The following is a 17,834-nucleotide window of genomic DNA, read 5'->3' on the forward strand; positions in this document are numbered from 1 at the left end:
ACTTCAGGAAACAGCAGAGGGAACACCCCCCTATCCACATCGATGGAACAGTAGTGGAGAGGGTAGCAAGTTAAGTTCCTTGGCATACACATCAAACAAACTGAATTGGTCCACTCACACAGACAGCATCGTGAAGAAGGCGCAGCAGCGCCTCTTCAACCTCAGGAGGCTGAAGAAATTCGGCTTGTCACCAAAAGCACTCACAAACTTCTACAGATGCACAATCGAGAGCATCCTGGCGGGGTGTATCACCGCCTGGTATGGCAACTGCACCGCCCTCAACCTTAAGGCTATCCAGAGGGTAGTGAGGTCTGCACAACGCATCACCGGGGGCAAACTACCTGCCCTCCAGGACACCTACACCACCCGATGCTACAGGAAGGCCATAAAGATCATCAAGGACATCAACCACCCGAGCCACTGCCTGTTCACCCCGCTGTCATCCAGAAGGCGAGGTCAGTACAGGTGCATCAAAGCTGGGACCGAGAGACTGAAAAACAGCTTCTATCTCAAGGCCATCAGACTGTTAAACAGCCACCACTAACATTGAGTGGCTGCTGCCAACACACTGTCAATGACACTGACTCAACTCCAGCCACTTTAATAATGGGAATTGATGGGAAATTATGTAAATATATCACTAGCCACTTTAAACAATGCTACCTTATAATGTTACTTACCCTACATTATTCATCTCATATGCATATGTATATACTGTACTCTATATCATCGACTGCATCCTTATGTAATACATGTATCACTAGCCACTTTAACTATGCCACTTTGTTTACATACTCATCTCATATGTTATACTGTACTCGATATCATCTACTGTATCTTGCCTATGCTGCTTTGTACCATCACTCATTCATATATCCTTATGTACATATTCCTTATCCCCTTACACTGTGTATAAGAATTGTTAGTTAGATTACTTGTTCGTTATTACTGTTCGTTATTACTGTTCGTTATTACTGCATTGTCGGAACTAGAAGCACAAGCATTTCGCTACACTCGCATTAACATCTGCTAACCATGTGTATGTGACAAATAAAATTTGATTTGATTTGACTCGGAGAGGGAGAGGTTGAAAATGTCAGTGAAGACACTTGCCAGTTGGTCAGCGCATGCTCGGAGTACATGTCCTGGTAATGCATCTGGCCCTGCGGCCTTGTGAATGTTGACCTATTTGAAGATCTTACTCACATCGGCTGCAGAGAGCGTGGTCACAGTTTTCCAGAACAGCTGATTCTCTCATGCATGTTTTAGTGTTACTTTCCTTGAAGCGAGCATAGAAGTAATTTAGCTCGTCTGGTAGGCTTGTGTCACTGGGCAGCGCTCTGCTGTGCTTCCCTTTGTTGTCTGTAATAGTTTGCAAGCCCTGCCACGTCGGAGCCGGTGTAGTACAATTTTATCTTAGTCCTGTATTGCCGCTTTGCCTGTTTTGATGGTTTGTTGGAGATTATTGCGGGTTTTCTTATAAGCTTCTAGGTTAGTCTCGCTCCTTGGAAGCGGCAGCTCTACCCTTTAGCTTAGCGCGGATGTTGCCTGTAATCCATGGCTTCTGGTTGGGGTATGTACGTCCAGTCACTGGGAACGACGTCATAGATGCACTTACTGATGAAGCCAGTGACTACCGTGGTGTACGACTCAATTCCATTGGAAGCATCCCGGAACATATTCCAGTCTGTGTTAGCAAAACAGTCCTGTAGCTTAGCATCTGCTTCATCTGACCACTTTCTTATTGATCTAGTCACTGGTGCTTCCTGCTTTCATTTTTGCTTGTAGGCAGGAATCAGGAGGATAGAATTATGGTCAGATCTGCCAAATGGAGGGCGATGGATAGCTTTGTACATGTCTCTGTGTGGAGTAATGGTGGTCTACAGTTTTTGTTTTTTTCTCCCCTCTGGTTGCACATTTTAATATGCTGATAGAAATTGGGTAAAACGGATTGAAGTTTCCCTGCATTATTGTCCCCGGCCACTAGGAGTGCCGCTTATGGCGGTATACAGCTCATTGAGGTTTTAGCGCCAGCATCGGTTTGTGGTGGTAAATAGACAGCTACAAAGAATATAAATGAAAACTCTCTTGGTAGATAGTGTGGTCTACAGCTTATGAGTTACTCTACCTTAGGTGAGCAAAACCTTGAGACTTCATTAACTTGTTATGGCTGCAATCCCACTAACGGGATAAGTGTCATCAACAACCGCTGAATAGCATAGCGCTACATTCAATAAATATTACTACAAATATTCATGAAATCACAAGTGCAATATAGGAACACACAGCTTAGCCTTTGGTTAATCCACCTGTCATGTCAGATTTAGAAATTCTGCTTTACAGCGAAAGCAATCCAAGCGTTTGTAAGTTAATCGATCGCACAACAAAAGTACACACAGCATCAGGAAGCTTGGTCACAAATCAGAAAAGCAATCAAATAAATCGTTTACCTTTGATCTTCGGATGTTTTCACTCACGAGACTCCCAGTTACAACAAATGTTCCTTTTGTTCCATGAAGATTATTTTTATATCCAAAATAGCTCCGTTTGTTTGTCGCGTTATGTTCAGAAATCCACAGGAAAGAGCGGTCACGACAACGCAGACCAAAATTATAATCAATCCTCAGGTTGTTTTTAAAATATCATCAATAATATATCAACCACACATGTCTTTCACAGTAGGAGAGGGCAAAGCAATACTATCCAAACTCTGTTGCGCAAGCAAAACTCATGTGACCACTTGACGCGATGTTATCGTTCTGGCTCATTTTTCAAAATAAAAGCCCGAAACTATGTCTGAAGACTGTTGGCACCTTGAGGAAGCGATAGGAAAAGGAATCTGGTTCATATCCCTTTAAATCCAGCAAAGGGAGGCTATGGAACATGGAGTTTTCAAAATAAAAGCCACTTCCTGTTTTGATTTTCCTCAGGGTTTCGCCTGTAATATCAGTTATGTTATACTAACAGACAATGTTTTGGAAACTTGTGTTTTCTATCCAATACTAATAATAATATGCATATATTAGCAACTGAGACTGAGGAGCTGGCCGTTTTACAATGGGCACCTTTTCATCCAAGCTACTCAATACTGCCCCTGCAGCCATAAAAAGTTAAATATCGTGCACCAGCTGTTTACAAATATACATAGACCGCCACCCCTTGTCTTACCAGAGGTGGCTGTTCTATCCTGCCGATGCTGTATGTTATTCATGTCGTCATTCAGCCACGACTCAGCCAAGATATTACAGTTTTTAATGTCCCATTGGTAGGATATACGTTCTTGTAGTTCGTCCACTTTATTATCCAGCTACTGTACATTGGCCAATAGTACCAATGGCAAAGGCAGATTAAGCACTCGTCGCTGGATCCTCACACTCCACTCTCCTTGTGATTGTTGACCTGTTTGAAGGTATCACTCGCATTGGCTGCGGAGAGCGTGATCACACAATTTTCCGGAACAGCTGATGAGGGCTTGTTTGGGTGTCTGCAGTAAATCCCTCGTCAAACTCATTGAAGAAAAAATATTTGTCCAGTTCAAGGCGAGTAATCGCTGTTCTGATGTCCAGGCATAAGAGACGGTAGCAGCAGTATTATGGACAAATTAGTCTTCTGTTTCCATCTACGACCCTCATAAGCTTTGCAGGATTCGTTATAAAGGAGTGTGACGCATCCAGAGAATGACTGGGGAATATGAATTGATTCTCCACAGAAGATAATACACAGATTGTTATCCCTGATGTTTTCCTAAACTTTCCAATACCTTCTGTAATGCATTTCAATCACTTCAAAGAATATTGACTGCCACTGTTAAAGCAATAATTTATCCAAAATGTTTGGGCCAAATTCCTCTTACCTTGAGTTGTCTGCAGACCACGAGTGACAGAATCCACAATAATGAGTTGTTTACTTTTGCCACTGCCATAATGAGTTAGCATTATTAGCATTGTCCAAAAATGAATGTAATCCATGGTACCGATGTTGGCAAAGCTGCATTGCAAGCTCCTTAAACCTTTTGGGAGCGTTGATACTCTAAGAACCTTTTCATGTTATTTTCCCCACAGGAATGTAGTTATTTTTGCAGTAATATTCCAATGATCTGATAGTTCAATCAAGCCACCTGTGAGTTTGTTCACAGCTGGTAGTCAATATGTCTGAGTTCCCAATGGAAGACTCAAATTACAATGTAATCAACTTTATTGTACATGTTAAAGCAAATAGAAACGGATGTTGCTGTGAGCAATTATTTCAGCAGTATGCACGTAAACAAATCCCTACAACTCCACTAACTACCGAATTTAGTTTTAAAGTGTTTTTTTTAGGAAATTTCTCCTAATGCAGCTTTGCAAGCCTCATGGATTACATTCATATTTGTGGACAATGCTAATCATGCTAAATCCTGGCTGTGGAAAAACAGATTGCGTTCTGGCCTACACACATCAAGGTAAGAGACATTTGACCCAAACATATATTTGGGTGAATGATCCCTTTAAGTCCTTGTCCGTTGAAGGCCATTGGTTCAGTGTACCTTTGTCATACAGATAACTATGCAACCACTTTGTTCTTCAGTAATGCCACAACTTTGCACTTTTTTTGTGCATATTTTCAGTCAAGTTGAACTTCTTGGTGACAGGGGGCAGTATTGAGTAGCTTGGATGAATAAGGTGCCCAGAGTAAACTGCTACTCTGTCCCAGATGCTAATATATGCATATTATTAGTAGTATTGGATAGAAAACTCTGAAGTTTCTAAAACTGTTTGAATGATGTCTGTGAGTATAACAGATCTCAAATGGCAGGTGAAAACACGAGGCAAATCTAACCAGGAAGTGGGAAATCTGAGGTCTGTAGTTTCATTTAAGTGATTGCCTATCCAATATGCTGTGTCTATGGGGCCAGATTGCACTTCCCAAGGCTTCCAGCAGATGTCAACAGTCTTTAGAAAGTTGTTTGAGGCTTCTATTGTGGAAGGGTGTCGAATAAGCGCTGTTTCAACAAGCGGACTAGGCTGAGGCCAATCAGTTGTTTACTGCGCGGTCACACGGGCACGCCGTTCCTTTTTCCTCTGTAATGAATACGCTATTGTCCGGTTGGAATATTATTGAAGATGTATTATAAAAAGACCCTAAGGATTGATTGTTAACATTGTTGATATGTTTCTACAAACTGTAATGGAACTCTTGACCTTTCGTCTGGATTTTACACTCGCACATTGTGCCTTTGGAATAGTGAACTAAACGGAGGTATTTGGACATAATCGAACAAAACAAAAATTTCAGGTGGAAGTGCTAGTCCTGGGAGTGCATTCCGACAAAGATCAGCAAAGATTTATAATGCTATTTATGACTTTTGTTGACTCCACAATTTGGCGGGTAACTGTATGGCTTGCTTTTTTGGCTGAACGCTGTTCTCAGATTATTGAATATTGTGCTTTTGCCGTAAAGCTTTTTTGAAATTTGACAGCGGTTGCATTAAGAACAGGTTTATCTTTAATTTTATGTCAAATGTATCTTTCATCAAAGTTTATGATGAGTATTTATGTTATTTGATGTGGTTCTCTGCAATTTCTCTGGATGTTTGAGGCATTTCTGAACATGGCGCCAATGTAAACTGAGGTTTTTGGATATAAATATGAACATCATCGAACAAAACATGTATTGTGTAACATTGAGTCCTGAGAGTGTCATCTGATGAAGATCGTCAAAGATTAGTGATTAATTTTATCTATATTTCTGCTTTTTGTGACACCTCTCTTTGGTTGGAAAATGGCTGAATGCTTTCTGTGACTAGTTGCTGACGTAACAATGATATGTTCTGCTTTCGCCGAAAAGCCTTTTTGAAATCGGACACTGGTTGGATTAACGATGGTGTAAAATACTTGTATCTGGAATCGTCCCGAACGATCCCAGAGAGGTTAATAATTAATGTTGTACTAAAATAGCCTAATGTACAAATTCCTGCACTTGTAAGGCACATTTTCAAAATCAAAATAGTGTTGTTTTTAATTAATTGAAATATTTAATTAGTCTCATTTGATGCATTTACCAGTATTCCTTAAAACATTTTATGCAAAAACATGTAACCCAAGTCATAAAATGTACGATAAATTACAATATCCATCCAGACTGTTGCCGCCTAGGAAATGTGTGTGATTGAACTTTCCCCAATAGTATTTGAGTATCACTGACCTACCTACACCAGTTCAAGCTCAAACTGGCCCTGTGTGTTTAATATGCTGCAGGGGTCCAGGGGATTGTGGAGGCCTACCGCATGGCCCTACCTCAGGTGAAGCTCTACGGTCCAACCAACTTCTCCCCCATAATCAACCACGTGGCAGGCATCGCGTCAGGGGCGGCACAGCAGAACAACGCATCGGTGAGTCTAGACCACATGCAACACCTCTTCCCCTCCATTCATTAAAGGTTATCTTCACTTTTTCAGCTTACCTTTAAAATAGACCATAATAATATAAAACATGAGACTTATATAGCGCTTTTCAAGGACCCAAAGTCGCTTTGCAATTGTACAAATTAAACAAGAAAACATCAGACTAAACAAAAATGTGAATAAAGAGGGGTGGGGTCCAGGAAGGGAATGTGAGGCTGCCTGAGAGTCCGGCCCATTCATCATCCACAAAGGATACTACAGCTGGCTCGGTTCCATTGGGCCCCACCGCCCTTCGATCCTTGAGGGGTTTGCAAAACCAGTCATGGCGACAGAATGGCCGGACCTCCTCCGCCATTGCACCAGCTGTTGTCATTGGCAGCTCTATTGGCCCACGAGTGTGAAAGATTCAGCAGGCTACTGGCATTACACACTTGGCTAAAAGATTACTGTAGCTCTGTTGAAATCACTCTTTATAGATAACTTTGACACCTGGAAACAGAAGATGCTCTACAGCAGTGGTTCACAAACTTTTTATAGTACCGTACCCCTTCAAACATTCAACCTCCAGTTGCGTACCCCCTCTAGCACCAGGGTCAGCACACTCAAATGTTGTTTTTTGCCATCATTGTAAGTCTGCCACATACACTATATACAATGCATTTATTAAACATAAGAATTCGTTTTGTCACAACCTGGCTCGTGGGAAGTGACAAAGAGCTCTTATAGGACCAGGGCACTAATAATAATCAATAATTTTGCTCTTATTTAACCATCTTAAGTATAAAACCTTATTTGTTAATTGAAAATTGTGAATAACTCACCACAGGTTAATGAGAAGGGTGTGCTTGAAAAGATGCACATAACTGCAATGTTGTGTTAGAGAGTCTGTCTTCAATCATTTTCCACACAGTCTGTGCCTGTATTTAGTTTTCATGCTAGTGATGGCTGAGATTCCACACTCGCATAGGTACGTGGTTGCAAAGGGCATCAGTGTCTTGCCACAGGAGGATACTCTGAGCACAGCCCAATCAAGAAATCTGGCAGTGGCTTCTGATTTAAATTACATTTTCACAAAACCGCTTGTTGCAATTTCGATGAGGCTCTCTTTTTCAGATATTGGTAAGTGGACTGGAGGCAGGGCATGAAAGGGATAACGAATCCAGTTTGTCATCCGTTTCGGGGAAAGTACCTGCATAATTGCGCACCCAACTCAAGTGCTTCGCTATTTGACATTTGACATTGCCTGTAAGCTTGTTCATTTGGACATAAAAAATCATACATTGATGGAAAGACCTGTGTGTTGTCCTTGTTAACTTCTTGATGCACCCATCCTGTTTAGCGGGATCATTTTCGTCAACATCCAGAGCGCCAAATTAAATTACTAAAAATATTTAATTTTCATGAAATCACAAGTGCAAAGTAGCAAAACACAGCTTAGCTTGATGTTAATCCACCTGGCGTGTCAGATTTCAAAAAAGGTTTTCGGTGAAAGCATACCAAGCGTTTATGTAAGGACATCTCTCTCAGCAGACAAAACATTACAAACAGCTAGCAGCAAAGTAGATTGGTCACGAAAAGCAATACAATGAATCGCTTACCTTTTTGATCTTCGATGTTTGTACTCACGAGACTCCCAGTTACACAATAAATGTTCCTTTTGTACCATAAAGATAATTTTTATATCCAAAATACCTCCATTTGGTTGGCGCGTTATGTTCAGAAATCTACAGGCTCGAGTGGTCACGACCGGGCAGACAAATTCCAAATAGTATCCATGAAGTTCGTAGAAACAAGTCAAAAGTTTTTTTATAATCAATCCTCGGGTCGTTTTTACAATATATAATCGATAATATTTCAACCGGACTGTAGCTTCTTCAATAGGAGAGAGAGAGAAAATGTCTGCTCCAAGCTGTTGCACATGCAAAACGCAGCTGGCACCCAATGACGCGATGTGATCTTTCTCGCTCTTTTTTCAAAATAAAGCCTGAAACTGTCTAAAGACTCTTCACAACATGTGGAAGCCATAGGAAGAGGAATCAGGTTGATATCCCTTTAAATGGAGTGAAGGCAGGCAATGGAACAGAGCTTTCAGGAAAAACAGCACTTCCGGGTTGGATTTTCCTCAGGTTTTCACCTGCACTATCAAGTTCTGTTATACTCAGACAATATTTTGATAGTTTTGGAAATGTTATTGTTTTCTATCCTAATCCGACAATATATGCATATTCTGAGCCTGTTTTTCATCCAAACATCAAAATACTGCCCCCTAAACTCAACAGGTTAATGAAGACATCAAAACTATGAAATAACACAGTAACCAAAAAAGTGTTAAACAAAATCAAATTAATTTGAGATTCATCAAATTGCCACCCTTTGCCTTGATGACAGCTTGGCATTCTCTCAACCAGAAGTAGTCACCTGGAATGCATTTTAATTAAAAGGTCTGCCTTAACTTAATTTGTGGAATTTCTTTCCTTATGTGTGTGTGATCCAATCACTTGTATTGTGACACAGAAAATAGCACTATTTGGTGAAAGACCAAATCCATATTATGGCAAGAACAGCTCACATTTTAATTGAACCTTTATTTAACTAGGAAATTAAGAGAGATTCCTGTTTACAATGAAGGGTTACACAGGGTCAAACCCGGATGATGCTGGGGCAATTGGGACTATGGGACTCCCAATCATGGCCAGTTGTGGTCGAACCAGGGTGTCTCTAGCACTGAGATGCAGTGCATTAGACTGCTGCGCCACTCGGGAGACGACACATAAGAAAAGAGAAATGACAGTCCGTTACTTTTAACCTCTAAGGTACGTGGGACGGTAGCGTCCCACCTCGTCAACAGCCAGTGAAATTGCAGGGCGCCAAATTCAACACAACAGAAATCCCATTATTAGAATTCCTCAAGCATACATGTATTTTACACCATTTCAAAAAGGCTTGACAACTAAAGCAAACCAAGCGATTGTTAGGTGAGTGCCTATTCACAGAATAACACAGCCATTTTTCCAGCCAAAGAGATTCAGAAATATAGATCAAATTAATCACTAACCTTTGATCTTCATCACACGACACTCATAGGACTTCATGTTACACAATGCATGTATGTTTTGTTCGGTAAAGTTCATATTTATATCCAAAAATCTGAGTTTACATTGGCGCATTGTGGTCAGAGATGCATTGTCTCAAACAAACATCCGGTGAAAGTGCAGAGAGCCACATAAAATGACATAACTACTCATCATAAACATTGATAAACTATACAAGTATTTTCATGGAAATATAGATAAACTTCTCCTCAATGCAACCGCTGTGTCAGATTTCAAAAACGCTTTACGGCGAAAGCACACTTTGCAATTGTTAGCTAGCCAGAGAAACGCATTCAGCCATTTTCCAGCCAAGGAGTCAGAAATAGCATTAAAATTAATCATACCTTTTGATGATCTTCATCTGGTGGCACTCAGGTCTCCATGTTAGACAATAAATGTTTGTTTGTTCGATAATGTCCCTCTTTATGAGCAAAATCCTCTTTGTTTGCACATTTTGTCCAGTAATCCGAATTCAGAAGGCGCGGGCGGGCACTAATTCCAGGACATTTTTTTTTAAAAGTACAATAAAAGTTAGTAAACATGCCAAACGATGTTGAAAATCCATCCTCCGGTTGTTTTTGTCATAAATAATGAATAATATTTCAACCGGACAAAAGCTTCGGCAATAGGAAAGGAGAAACAAGAAAGGCGTTCGCATGGCTGATGAATGGAAATTTCCACTGGTCACTGATTGAAAAATGAGGGAGATGCAGGACTTTCAGAGTAAAAGCCTGAAACAATGATCACATGTAGAGGAAGCTCGTGAACTGTGTCCTAAGTCTTTGTATGGTGGATAGGCTTTCAATGGAAAAACAGCCTTTCAAAATAATAGTACTTCCTGGTTGGATTTTCCTCTGGTTTTTGCCTGACATATCAGTTCTGTTATACTCCGACATTATTTAACAGTTTTGGAAAGTTTAGAGTATTTTCTATTCAAATCTACTAATTATATGCATATCCTATATTCTGGGACTGACTAGCAGACAGTTTAATTTGGGCATGCTTTTCATCCAAAATTCCAAATGCTGTGAAGTTAAGACATGAAGGTCAGTCAATCTAGAAAATGAATGTTTCTTCAAGTGCAGTCGCAAAAACCATCAGGCACTATGATGAAACTGGCTCTCATGAGGACCTCCACAGGAAAGGAAGACCCAGGGTTACCTCTGCTGCAGAGGATGTTCATTAGAGTTACCAGCCTCAGAAATGGGCAATTAACTGCACCTCAGGTTGCAGCCCAAATAAATGCTTCAGAGTTCAAGTAACTGACATCTCAACATCAATTGTTCAGAGGAGACTGCATGAATCAGGCCTTCATGGTCAACTTGCAAAGAAACCATTACTATAGGACACCAATAAGAAGACTTGATTGGGCAAAGAAACCCAAGCAATGGACAGTAGACCGGTGGAAATATGTCCTTAAGTCTGAATCCAAATGTGAGATTTTTAGTTCCAACCAACATGTCTTTGTGAGATGCAGAGTAAGTGAGCAGATGATCTCCTTGTGTGGTTCCCACCGTGAAGCATGGAGGTGGTGTGGGGGTGCTTTGCTGGTGACACTGTGATTTTATTTAGAATTCAAGGCACACTTAACCAGTATGGCTACCACAGCATTCTGCACTGATATGCCATTCCATCTGGTTTGTGCTTCGTCCCACTATCATTTGTTTTTCAACAGGGCAATGACCCAAAATACACCTCCAGGTTGTGTAAGCGCTTTCACCAAGGAGAGTGATGTAAGTGCTGCGTCAGATGACCTGGCCTTCACAATCACCCGACCTCAACCCAATTGAGATGGTTTGGGATGAGTTGGACCTCCAAGTGAAGGGAAAGTAACCAAGTGCTCAGCATATGTGGTAACACCTTCAAGACTGTTGGAAAAGCATTCCTCATGAAGCTGGCTGAGAGAAGGCCCAAAGTGTGCAAAGCTGTCATCAAGGCAAAAGGTGGCTACTTTGAAGAATCTCAAATATAAAATATATTTTCATTTAACACATTGATTCCATGTGTTATTTCATAGTTTAGATGTCTTCACTATTATTCTATAATGTAGAAAATTGGTTTAGAAAATAAAATAAAGAAAAACCCTTGAATGAATTGGTGTCAGCTTTTGACTAGTACTGTATGTAAATGTGATATTTTTTAAAGTTTGAAAAAATGTCTAAAGCTGGTTTTGCTTTGTCATTATGGGGTATTGTGTGTAGATTGAGAGAAAAAACACAATTTAATCTATTTTAGAATAAGGCTGTAACAAAATGTGGAAAAAGTCCAGGGGTCTGAATACTTTCCGATGGCACTGTGTACAAACATGATGGAAATCAGACATTTACAATACAATTGAGTAGGCTTGTATTGTAAATGTCTGATTTCCATCATGTTTGTACACAGTGCCATCGGAAAGTATTCAGACCCCTGGACTTTTCAGTTATGAAAAAGTGTCTTGGTCAGAATGAACACAGTGGAAAGCAGGAGGATTTGCCATGTCTAGTGCATTTGTGTTCATTTCAAATTAAATCAAATTTAACAAACTGTTCTGTCCTCTTAACTTCCCTCAGCAATACTTTGTCCTGCTAATCATCACCGATGGCGAGATCACGGACTTGGACCAGACCCGGGATGCCATCGTCAAGGCCTCACGGCTGCCCATGTCCATCATCATCATCGGGGTGGGCGAAGCAGACTTCAAGGCGATGGAGCTGCTAGATGGAGATGACGGCGTACTCAAGTCCCTGAGTGGCGAGCCCGTGACCAGGGATATTGTGCAGTTTGTGCCCCTCAGACAGTTTGCCAATGTATGTTTATTTTAATCTGCATTTGTCATTGTGAAGTGTATTGTCAGTACCAGTACCACACCAGTTTGGCAAGGAATTGAGAAGATTCACAAGTGTACATCAGTAATAGTATCAGTGGGTAGTGTGGCACCATTCCATAACACTTTGGCGAGATATTGACAGGTTTGACCTACTTTTCTATCTTGAATTTATTTGTATGTTTTTGTTGCACTGCTATTGGAGCACTTTCCTTCTCACTGTCCTTCCGCCCTCTGCAGGCCCCTAAGGAAGCCCTCGCCCAGAGTGTCTTGGCTGAAGTGCCCAATCAACTTGTGTCCTACTTCAAGATGCTGAAACTGGATCCGGTCAACATTCCTGCCCCCAAAGCTTAGTGGAGCAAGCAGAAATGCAGCACTTTGCATTCCTAGCCACATGAGGGAGCCAGCACACTCCACCACACAGGGTTTTGAGTATGCCCACTATCGGATGTGAAAATACTGAAATTATTTCTGTCAATGCTCATTTTGCCTTTTGATTCCACTATATATATATATATTTCTTTTTTCTACAGTCAGATATTTCTCATTCTTTGCTGCTTCAGATATTCTTCTTTCATTCCTCTGGAAGTAACAAGGAGTTCAAGAAGGGTGATGTTAAAAAAAATTGTGGAAAGGAGAGCTTTAAATAAAGCCAAAATAATCATGCATTTCATGTAATGCAGCTTCAAAACATTTGATTAAATAAAGTAGGCTACTCGCGTAACACAAAAGTTTGAACTCTTCGATCAGACCAAGAGCGTAATTGTGTTTTGGTACACCAAAACTCTGTGTTGCAGAGGCAGAAGCAGTGCGTTCTGTGTGGCGCATACATGGATTTATCCAACGTATGCATTAAATTGTATTTGTAGACTTGATGGAAATAGTAACAAAAGGTGAATGTTGAACTTTTGTTTCACACATCCAGTAAAACGATTGTATTAATGTAATGAAAAAAGTTTGACCGCCAGAATTGATTTTGCAATGATGCTGTAGGTCTGATCAAGGTGTTACGTCTTCATCATAATAATAATAATAATGGCTACAAATGCTTAGCTTGCACCGCACGTTACATGTTTCTAAAGGCTTCTGTATGCTTTGGTTCGGCTGGCACCTAGCAGAAATCGCCTAGGTGCCAGGGAGTGTGCTAGCATACTCCCTTAAAAGACCTTCGCTTTTTGTGGGGAAAAAAGCAGTTTGTCCAACTTGAGACTCTGTAGCCAGTATACACTTCCTCAAAATAGTCAGAAATAATCTAAGATAACTGAAGAAATCTGTCATAAATTTTTACTTTGTTGAATGACGGAGCGTAGCCTAGTGGTTAAAGCATTGGACTACTAGTAACAGAAAGGTTGCAAGATTGAATCCCCGAGCTGACACGGTACAAATCTATCGTTCTGTCCCTGAACAAGGCAGTTAACCCACTGTTCCTAGGCTGTCATTGAAAATAAGAATTTGTTCTTAACCGACTTGCCTAGTTAAATAAAATAAAAAAAATATTTTTTTTAAATTAAAATTGACAAACATTACTGTTGACCAATGACTGACGAAGGGGTGTAAACTTCGGCTACCGAAATTCAGCTTGCCTCAAGATTTTTTTTTGTGTGCGAACAGACAAAAAAATGTCAATGTCGTCCTAATATATGCACGAACTATGCCAAACTGTTTCGGATAGGAAGCATGCGGACGCCTTTGTCTCGTGTTGCCAGCCTTTCAAATCCCGTATTGGAAGTCTGGCCATCTTCAGATTTGGATTTTCGAGTTTGAAGTGGCTGCATTCGTCTTACATCTTGTACATGTTCATGTGTTGCAAGTCAGAATCTCTTTGGAACTATACCAAACTCCAATTTAGAACCTCAGACTTTAACACAATGTGTTTCTTAGCAGTATTTGTTGGGCAGTGGCAGTGTGTTTGTAGCCTACTTTTTTTTTTCTTTGGGGATACTTACTTTATTTCATCTTTATTTTCATTGCAAAGACGCTTCCTCCGTTAGAGGTTAGGCAGGGTGATTCTACGTTATCAGTGCAAACATCTTAATTTCCTAATTGTGTTTATTACATCTTGGCCATTATCATTCCACCACTCAAACTTGAATACTTGTGCATGGCCTTTTGCACTGCTTATTAACCTTTATGCAATGTAGTTTTTTTTACGATAGTGTATGTCACATTATGAGAGCTGGTATTATACACCACCTTGCACTTAATATGCTTAAAGTGTATGTCACAAATGCCTAAATGTAAACCTAACTGGAGGCATGGCGCTACAGTATAGGTAGGAATAGGATTGGTAGCTAGCTAACTCTAAATCAATCTATAAAACTGCTAACTGAAACAAACTGATGTGGCTCCGGTAATGTTCACATGTTGACATTTGTAATGTGTCCAATTTAGAATGCTATTCTCATGCTGGAGATTAATTAGAAATGTATGCTAAATCATATTAATCTGCTGCAATAGAATGTATGCTATGGATTGCTAAAGTTTTGTACCAAAGATAAATAAAATGTGCCTTAATTAGAGTAGTGCTGTAGAACTTCTCACATTGTTTACTACCCCCATTTGAACACCATATTATTATCAGGAAATTGCTATTGATCCAGATGTTTAGATGCTTTCGCCTATTCTATTTTCTCCCTAAAACAATGGAAACTAAAATGATAGATTTGAGAATGTAATGTTTATGTATTTACATTATAGGGTCGTCCCACATGTCCATATCTTGGTAATTGATTCAGACAAAGTATTGATTTTGATGCAATTTGAAAGCATACAAAAAGGTTGTCATTTTTACACCTTTTTGACGTCAATTAACAAAACATGTTTTTCTTGTGTTATGCTGTAGTTTATACCCTATTTCACATCAAATTCGGTGTTTGTTATGCCCACCATACTCTTTAAATACATTATAATTCACATTTTAGTATTATACTGTAACATTTTAACTCCAAATGGTGCCATAAATTGTTGCAGGTCCACCCATCAGAGAATGTTGACTTGAATGGGAATATCCATTGTTTTAAATAATATTGTCAATCTTCTATAGCAGGGGTATTCAACTCACCCTACGAGGTCCGGAGCCTACTGGTTTTCTGTTATACCTCATAATGAACTCCACAAACCTGCTGTCCCAGGTCTAAATCAATCACTGATTTAGAGGAGAACAGTGAAAAAAATACAGTGGAACTGGCTTTGAGATCCAGAGTTGAGTTTGAGGGTTCTATAGGAAACGTGTTGAAATCGTAGAAATATAGATGATCGAATAGACCCCTCAAACGAGACTCCAGGTGTGTGTGAAATAAATTCCGGTAGAACAGAGAACCAGCAGGCGCCGGACCTCGTAGGGTATGAGTTGAGTGCCGCTGGAATAGACAGTCCCATTCAACGGTGAGAGGACCGGCAGCCATCTTTGTGGTTAGTAGTTGGATGTTAAAATGTCAATACTATTTAATACCTATGGCGTACCAGCGAAATTGTAGTGGTCTGATTGAAATTACACTGTGCTGATGGTGGGGACAACGAACACCACAGATTTTGTAAAATAGGGTCTCCGCTACAATATGTGAATATGAAAAACTGAGTTAGTGAGTTTAGATAATTGACTATTATTGATTAACTTTATTTTAAACAACCTTATACAGTGAGACGACCTAATGATGGCTGTTTTTCAAAGGGTTCTCTGTATTTATGAAATGTGGTGTGCAATTATAATTAAGACATGTTCTATTATATTTTTATTTTATTATTTACGAAAATGAGTTCTCTGTGCCATGAATCTGGTTAGCTTTAGTAATGTGCTTTTGAGGCCAAAGTGGATTTGGGTGTAATCTACACATTTGAACAATCTTAATATTTTGTTCTTGCCCCACATTGTTTGGGTTACACAGGGCCATGGGATTGATTTTGTGTTCGTTATACAGCAAGACTGATGGCAGCATTTGATGAGAAAAAACACACTTTCTAACTTAATGCCAAAAAGTTATGAGATTTAATTTAACTAAATTAAGGAGCCAACACAAATTATATAAAAATGAAATATCATTGTAATTGTAACCAATAGACCTTAACCTTATCTAAGCATAGCCATACCAACATTCAGCCAATTATATTTAGAATGCTTTCGTTTTCACCCTTTCTGAAATATAGCTTTTTGCAACATGTCTTTTGCATTCTGAAATAAATACATATTTCAAAATATGGTTGCGGTTTTATTTTATTTTTTTACCCCTTTTTTTTTCTCTCAATTGGTAGTTAGTCTTGTCTCATCGCTGCAACTCCCATACGGACTCGGGAGAGGCGAAGGCAGAGAGCCGTGCGTCCCTGCTTCTTGACACAATGCCCACTTAACCTGGAAGCCAGCAGCACCAATGTGTCGGAGGAAATACCGTACATCTGGCGACAGTGTCAGCGTGCACTGCGCCCGACCCGCCACACGAGTCACTAGTGCACGATGGGACAAGGACATCCCTGCCGGGCCAAACCCTCCCCTAACCCGGACGATGCTGGGCCAAATGTATGCCGCCCTGTGGGTCTCTGTCACGACCGGCTGCAACTAAGTCTGGACTCGAACCCAGAATCTAGCTAGCACTGTGCCACTCGGGAGGCCACTGCTTCCATTTTACTCTTTCCTATTTATGAACTCAAACTCCATAGTCCCTGAACCTGATTTAGCTTTTTTGTAAATGTCTTTAACACTAGATAACCATGCACCTTTCAAAACATCAGTTAAAAGTAGATCGAATGCCTGGTTCACTCCTGAAGTCATTCGTAAGAAATGTTGCCAGGAACATAGGCCTGGATTGGCGATCGTTTAGGCATCTGAGGAATCAATGTATGACTAAATAGAAAGGCTGATTATTATGTAAGCACTCTTTCTGATGGTGTTGTGGAGGATCGTTACAAAATATAACACTTACAAGAACTTGTGAATTCAAAATAGGCTTTTAATACAAACATATCAGAAGCCTAGATGGTCCGTGGAACACACACTTTTCCAGAGCTCTGGCTGTTTTTATACACATACAACATATGAGTCCATCCCACATGCAAATGAAGTTACTTCCCTCAGTCCATCTGCCACCATTATATCCCAATCTGTGCATCCTGCTTGTTCACGCACGATAATGCCCATATCTGCTTTCAGTTAAGTTATAATGGTGACAGGACCTCTTCATGTCCCAAAAATAATACATGCCCATCTTATCCTATGGGCCCCTTAAGTTCAGCTTGGTGTGTTCTTTGGTATGTCTGTCCTTTATTAGGACTAGTAGACTGTGTCTCTTCTCTTCATGTCCTAAAAATATATGCCCTATGTCTATAGTCCATCCGTTGGTCATTTGGCTGACCCCCTCCTTTGTGTGTCCCTCTGACCTTGGTATGTCCAGCTGTCCTATGCTCTCATGGCCTTACTTTGGTTGCCTGTCCTATACAATATTTTACCAGAATGGCAAATACACTCTAAGTGTATCTTTCTCTTGTGGTACAGTATTATGTTTCTCCCTAATATGTACATCTTGCTCCCACAATGGTAAGGGGAATCCGGCCAAATTCTGGGAAA

General features: G+C 40.2%; 1 protein-coding gene across 6 annotated transcripts in view; it reads left to right on the top strand.

The window, feature by feature from the left end:
• The window catches only part of LOC109890902 (copine-3-like), a 56,881-nt gene extending 40,407 nt beyond the window's left edge, over nt 1-16,474 (top strand). For all 6 annotated transcript variants that reach the window (XM_020483040.2, XM_031827670.1, XM_031827654.1 and 3 more), the window contains exons 14-16: nt 6,237-6,370; nt 12,027-12,263; nt 12,521-16,474. In XM_020483040.2, the coding sequence (XP_020338629.1) occupies nt 6,237-6,370; nt 12,027-12,263; nt 12,521-12,634 (485 nt within the window). In that variant the 3' untranslated portion in view covers nt 12,635-16,474. The remainder of the gene's footprint in view (nt 1-6,236; nt 6,371-12,026; nt 12,264-12,520) is intronic.
• The last annotated feature ends 1,360 nt before the right edge of the window (nt 16,475-17,834 follow it).

This window comes from Oncorhynchus kisutch, linkage group LG1, assembly GCF_002021735.2.
Source record: "Oncorhynchus kisutch isolate 150728-3 linkage group LG1, Okis_V2, whole genome shotgun sequence".
Taxonomy (NCBI): Eukaryota; Metazoa; Chordata; class Actinopteri; order Salmoniformes; family Salmonidae; genus Oncorhynchus; species Oncorhynchus kisutch.